General features: G+C 38.8%; 1 protein-coding gene across 1 annotated transcript; it reads right to left on the reverse strand.

Annotated features, from left to right (window-relative positions):
• Positions 1-4,116: 4,116 nt before the first annotated feature.
• LOC101416631 (armadillo repeat-containing protein 10-like) lies at positions 4,117-5,309 on the reverse strand. Its single transcript, XM_058275464.2, has one exon. It carries the CDS (start codon positions 5,283-5,285, stop codon positions 4,350-4,352), a length of 936 nt encoding a protein of 311 aa, XP_058131447.1. The 5' UTR covers positions 5,286-5,309; the 3' UTR covers positions 4,117-4,349.
• Positions 5,310-7,174: the final 1,865 nt, after the last annotated feature.

Consider the following 7,174-nt stretch of genomic DNA (forward strand, 5'->3'; position numbering starts at 1 on the left):
AATGTCTTTTTGGAATTCAGAGGGTGGAGTGTAATAGTTTGGTATTATTGATGAATTCCAAAAAGAAATACTGGATTATGTTTGTAAACTGATCTTTTCCTCTGGGCATATTAGATTATATTTGATTCATAGGTTTATTTGATTAAGTAATTATGTAAACCTCTTTTGCCAGTAGGACATTGAGTCCCCACTCTAAGGTGGGTGGGGACTTACAGATAAAAGGCATGGCAAAGGACATGTTGTGGTGCTGTCCAGCGGCTCCACTCCCGAAGAGGTAAGGATGAACAGAGCAAGACAACACACAGTAACAACTCTGGAGACACAAGCTGGTGGCACAGGTCTGATTTATTGAGGAAAAATAAAATAGCTTTTATAGACCATAAGGCATGCCGTGAGGCATTTATTGAGGAAAAATAAAAATAGCTTTTATAGACAGTGAGACAACGGGTAAGCAGCCTACTGGCTATGCTAATTTAGTGAGGCTGATTGGTTCATGCGCTGTAGTTGCTGGGGGGAAGGCAGATTTCCGGGCATGCCCGGGCATGCCTGCCGCATGCCTCGGCGCCATCTTTTGGGTGGAACCCCAAAGGCCTTATAGTTAGAGAGGTTTTCCTATGTCTAACAAGGTGTCGGCTGCTTGCCCACAATATAACTCTCTCAAAAACCTTGTTGGTTTAGCATGCAGGAAGCAGGGGTCCAATCCATCAGACAATAACACTTTCCACAAGTCTTTCTGACATAACTGCATCTTCCATCCTGATTTACAAGTACCAAGTTTAGTAAAATCCTCCAATGGGCCACTCTAATGTGGGAGCCTGATTTCCAGAGGCTTGGAATTTTCAGAACCAGTTTCTGTTTTCTTTGTGTGCCCAACAATTCAGTTTTCAGCTTATTTCACTCATTTAGCATTTTGCTATAAGCTGCAAAGAGAATCCAAGCTGCGTTCTCCAAATTTACTTTGGAAATTTCTTCAGCTAAATTCCCAGGCTCACCATTTTCAAATTCTGCCTTCCATAAAATGCCAGGAGTTAATTTTAATAATTTCTCTGCAACTTTGAAACGCAGATCACCTTTCCTCCATTTTCCAGTAATAGTTTCATCATTTACTCCTAAGGCATTATAAAAAGTCTCTTTAGTCTGCGTATTAATATCAACAGTCTCTTCAAAGTGATCTAGGTATTTTCCATCAAGCATTCCACAATTCCTCCAAAAAATACCCCTTACCTATTTATAAAACCATTCCATCATTTTGGTAATTGTAAAAGCACTTCCCCACTCCTCGGTACCAAATTCTGTATTAGTCAGCCAAAGGGGTTCTGAGGCAAAAGAAAAAAAAAAAAAACACACACACACACACAAAAAACAGAAAACAAAAATTGGTTCATTTTTATAAAGGATATTTATTTGGGGTAGGAGCCTATAGGTACCAGGCCATAAAAAATAACTAACTTCCCTCACCAAAGTCTATTTTCACATTTGGAGCAAGATGGCTGCTGACATCTGTGAAGGTTTAGGCTTCCTGGGTTCCTCTGGGCTTAGCTCCTCTGTTTTCTCCACTAGGTCAGCTATAGATAATGAGGCTTTCTGGACTTTGCCTCTCTCCACAAGGTCAGCTGTAGACTATCAAGCAAACCATTCTGTCTGTTTCCCTGGAACTCCAGCTTGAGATTTCAGCATCAAACTCCAATATCAAAATCCCACATTAAGAACCCCAACTCTGTCCTTTGCCATGCCTTTATCTGTGAGTCCCCACCCACCAAAGGGTGGGGACATAATATCCTGCTGGCACAAGAGGTTTCCATAATTACTTAATCAAGTAAACCTATGAATCCAATATAATTTAATATGCTCAGAGGAAAAGATCAGTATACAAACATAATCCAATATTTCTTTTTGGAATTCATCAATAATATCAAACTGCTGCATCCTCTTAAATGAATATAGTTCTCTGGTTACCTTTCTGGGTCAGTGATTAAATATCTGAAGGGAGGAACAGATATGGTCACTTCATTCCTGATCTTAGAGGAAAAATTCTTCATTTCAGTGACTAGTAATCTTTATCACTAGGTGTGAGAATCATGTACACAGTTGTTCACTGTGGCAAGCAGAGGCCCAGATCATTACCACTGTCCCTCACTAATGTCCCAGTAGGTAGTATCCATCAAAATGCTCTTCAATAATTGTGTTGTTAATAATCAAATATCTAATGGAGTCCAAAACCTGCAATGCCGTTAGGATGGTTGGCATTTGGAACTCATGTCCTTGACATTATTATTACAAAATTAAGATCCAGAATATGCAAATTTGGAAAACTTACAGCCAATTGAATACATAGTTGTAAAAGACTGCTGAAGGCTATCCTACTAAAATTGGGTCAACTAAATGTATTTCTTGTGTTTTATGTAATATTGAAAGATATCACACTTTAAATAGAGATGCATAAAGTGATGTCTTCTCTCATCATTTCCCATATATATAGATATAGGGCTAGATGGATTCAGCTCAGCTGATCCATCTGTGAATCAGCACTGAACATCTGGTGTCCTCAGGATGCCAATGCAGGGAGAGCAAGGTGTTGCATCAGAATCATTGTTGATGAATGTCTCTACCATCAACACATGCAACTATGTCACTTCCTGGGGTCCATGGCAAACATTGTTCTGAATTTACTACTTCCAATTATCATTGTCAACTGTCATTGAGCACTGCCTTTGGAATTGTTCTGATTACCTAGGACCCAGCACGAGATAGAGTTTTCTAGCCTAAGGAGGACCTGAGTGCTTTTGGTAACACCTCCCCATTTCTAACCAAACCTAAGAGCATACAAGACATTGCATATCAAAGGTAAAGAGCTGGCTCATCCAAAGATGGGTCTTTTGTGAATTCTGTAAGGTCCTTTTCTCCAGCAGGAAAGCAGTATTTCTGCTATTGAGAATGCAAGGAGTTGAAAGCTCTGGGGATGCATGGTCTATCACACTCTCAAACATGATGGCCAGAACTTTTTGGGATGGGCAACATACAAGTTTAATCCATACTGGGATGTGAAGTGGTGCATGATATATACGTATAGAAACTCCATAAATTTTAAACATTAATTATGGATTAACTATCACCACCCTGTTCCCTGGTAGCCTGTCTTATATAATTTTTGTCTGTGACTGTGTTGATTATAATTACTTCATGTCACTGAGATCCTACAATGTTTTCACTTTTGTGTCTACCTTCTTTCCTTCAATATCTTGGGTTCATCTATGTTCTTACATATATCAGAACTTCATTCATTTTTTTTTTCTTGTGACTGATTTTCTCTTTATTAAAAAAGTTATAAAACTTATGCTCATAGTAAAAAATTTAAACAGTAGAAGGAGGCATCCCTAGAAAAGTCATTTATCCACTTCCCAGTCCCACTCCCAGGAGTTTGTGTATCATTCTAGAACTCTTTATGCATAAGAAGCATTAATATTTTTCATTTAAAAAAAAAACAAAAACACAGGAGCAGGTGTAGCTCAGTGGGTTGAGCGCATGCTTCTCACGTACAAGGTCCCAGGTTCAATTCCCAGTACCTCAAAAAAAAAAAAAAAAAACCCCAAAAACAAAAGAAAAACCACAAATGAGAACACATTATACATATTCTTCTACAACATGTGTTTCAAAAAATAACTGTTATTTCATGGCCATCTTCCCACATTAGCATTCAGACTGGCTTCATTCTTTTTAAAGAGTGGATAATTGGTTTAACCTATGGAAGGGCATTCTGATGATCCCAGCATTTTCAGCATTAACATCTTTGGGAGTGAGTGAGAAAGAGCAAACACTTTTTTCTAAAAGTTTACATTTTTCATGACTAAAAGTGATTAGAATCCATTCTAATGATTTGAATAGATCTGTGAAAGCAGTGTGGCTGGGCTGGCAGTGGGACTTGAGAGCTTAGGACCTCATCACTCCTGAAAGAACGGTGTCATTCTTATGGCAGTTCTAAACAATGAATTAATCACAACTAATGACCCCTCAGATGGGTAACTGACAATCACTTCAAATGGCAGAGGGCAGCTTATGCGTAAAAAGGTCACTGTTACTTTATGTAGAGAAAATAACTACAATAGCTCAACCCAGACAGCAAAATAAAATGTTTTCATTATAAGTTTTCAAATTCATTTAGTATGAATAAAATGGTCCAAAACTAACTTGAAGACAATGGCAAAGTTATAACTGTGTTAATGATGAAACATTATGATATTTACTGTTTAAATTTAGTAGCAGAAAGAATCCCTCTATAAGGGAGATGGAAAATAAAAAATTTATAATGCATATTACTTCCAGACTGCATTACTCTTTGGAAACATGGCCAATCAGCATTTCATTATTACAGCTTTTTCCTTCACATCTGCATCAGGGTGATTAGCTAAAGCTCTCATTTTCTGGGCACATTCTTCTCCATAGAATAGGAAAAACAGTGAACCCTTAGTGAAAGTAGGCTGACAAGCCAAACGGCCATCCACTTTGAGGCAATTGTTTATATTCTGATATAGTGTGAGCGCTCGAAGAAGAATCTCCTTTGCTACGTAACTGTCATAAAGGGCAAGGAATGATGAATCCACTTGGGCACTGAGTAGTCTTTCTGTCATGGCTGAATTTTCAGACAAATTCAAAAGTAGTTTCAGGACCTGAACCTTGGTGGTTCCATTTCCTATCAGTAACACGTGGAAAAGGTCTGTGATGTAACTGTTAAGCATGGGCTGGTAGTCATTGGTAACAGTCATGTTTGTTAGCAGTCTCAGTCCTGCCAGCTGCACAGCCGAGTCCAGTGGATCAGAGAAGACATCCTCACAGACCTGATTCATGTATATCTTTATCTTGCTTTGATTTTCAACATTGACACTCAGGTTATTCAGTGCATTTAAAGCTTTCTCTTTAATACTGTGGTTGGCGTTGTTGATCATGTTTCCAACAATTGGAATACCACCCAATTCACGAATAATGGCTTGGTTAGCTGAAAAGGCTGCATTGTTACCCAGAGTGACCAAAGCTTTTTCAATAATTACTGCATCCTCAGTTGTCTCAAGCAGGTAAAGGAGTTTCTGAAGTTGTTCGGCATTCAGGACCTCATCATATGAACCATCTGTTAAGTCTTCTGCGGACCGCGAGGGGCGCAGCCGGTGCCGGGCCCGGTCGCCCCGCCGCTGGCCTCGCCGCGGGCCCCGCACCAGCCGGTAAATGCAGTAGCAGGCGCCGGCGCCGAGCACCAGGCCCGCCGCCACCCAGCCCACGGCCCGGGCGCCGCCCATACCGCCGCCGGGGCCCGGGCGCAGCGCCCACCGGCGCAGGAAGCTCGCGGGGACCCGCGCGGGACTGCGGCGCGGCCCGGGCGCAGGGGTCTCGGGCGCGCACCGCTCTTTCATTCATTTTTAATGCTTAAAATATTCCATTGTTGTATATAACACATTTTAGTATGCATTCATTGGTTGATGGACATGGGTTGCTTCCATGTTATGGCAAATGTGAATAATGCTGCTATGAAATATCAGTGTGTAACTATCTGAACTGCTGCTTTTAATGCTTTTTGTTATATACCTAGAATTGGGATTGCCATGTTATGTGATAATCTATACTTAACTTTTTGAAGATTCACCAAAGTATTTTCCACAATTTTACATTGCTGCAAAGAACAAGTGTTCCTATTTCTGCATATCCTCTCCAAAACTTGTTTTCTTTCATTTTTAAAATAGCATTTATTTCTAATGAGTATGGAAGGGTATTTCATTGTGGTTTTGATTTTCATTTCTCTGATGGCTCACCAGTTATGTTGAGCATCTTTTCATGTGCTTTCTCACCATGTCTTTATACTCTTTGGAGAGATATCTTTTCAAGTCTTTTACCCAGTTATTAAATTGTTTGTCTTTTTGCTTTTAAATTGAAAGATTTCACTATATATACTGAATATTAAACCATTATCAGATATGTAGTTTCCAATTTTTTTTTCTCATTGTGTAGGTTGTCATATATCTTTCATGATAAAGTCTTTTAAAGAAGAAAATTAAAAAATTTTTCCCAACCTACCTGTTTTTTCTCTTGTCGATTGTGCTTTGTGCATAAAAGCTAAGAAACCATTGCCTAAGAAAATGTCCTGAAGATGTTTGCCTATATTTACTATTGAGTTTCATAGTTATTCAATATTCTTATTTAATATAAGATTTAATATTTTATATTAAAGTCTTTGATCCATTGTATGTTTGTATATGGCATGAGATAAAGGTCTACCTTTTTTTTTTTTGTATCCTTCTATGTCTGTATTTTTATTTTTATTTCTTTATACCCTCCTTGTGGATTGCTTGTGTGTTCTTCTGTGGTTTTTTTTTTTTTTGGCTTGTCTCCCTTTTTGTTGCATCACCTTGCTGAGTCAGCTCTCTGGAGCGCTTGCAGGACAGCATCACACCATGGCACTTGCAGGCCGGGCGGCACTCTGAGGTGCCTGTGGGCTGGCAGCTCTCTGCAGTGTGTGGGTGAGCCTGCCTTCACAAGAAGGCCCTAGGACACAAACCCCAGGGCCTCTCATATGATAGACAGGGGCCCAACTGATTGAGCCACAGCTGTTTCCCTACCTATACCTATTTTTTTTTTAATCATGGTCTTCCAGGTTTCCCAGAACCATTTGTTGAAGAGACAATTCTTCATAGATTGAGAGGTCTTTTCCACTTTGTCAATAATTGGTTGGCCAGAAATGTGAGGGTTCAATTCTGAGATTTCAATTCTATGCCATTGTTCTATGTTTCTGTCATTTTGACATTACCATGCTCTTTTAATTACTGTGGATTTGAAGTAAGTTTTAAGATTGGGAAGTGTGAGTCCTCCAACTTCAGTCTTCTTTTTCAAGATGACTCATTGCCCATTATCCGTACATATAAATTTTATGACTTACTTTTCTATTTCTTCAAAGAAACTTGTTTGAATTTTAATCAGAATGCATTTAAGATATGAATTGCTTTGGGTAGTATTGACATCAGAGTGATATCCAACCCATGAACATGGAATATCTTTCCATTAATTTACATCAATTAAAATTTCCTTTAGGATTGTTTTGTAGTATTCTGTTCAAAAGTATGTTATATACTTACTTAAATTTATTCTTTAAATTTGATTTTTTAAAAATGTGAATGGATTTTTATTTCTTCATTTC

This window comes from Dasypus novemcinctus, chromosome 14 (assembly GCF_030445035.2).
Source record: "Dasypus novemcinctus isolate mDasNov1 chromosome 14, mDasNov1.1.hap2, whole genome shotgun sequence".
NCBI lineage: Eukaryota > Metazoa > Chordata > Mammalia > Cingulata > Dasypodidae > Dasypus > Dasypus novemcinctus.

Coding starts and splice junctions, on each gene's coding strand:
- LOC101416631 (XM_058275464.2), bottom strand. CDS start 5,285: ATGGGCGGCGCCCGGGCCGTGGGCTGGGTGGCGGCGGGCCTGGTGCTC.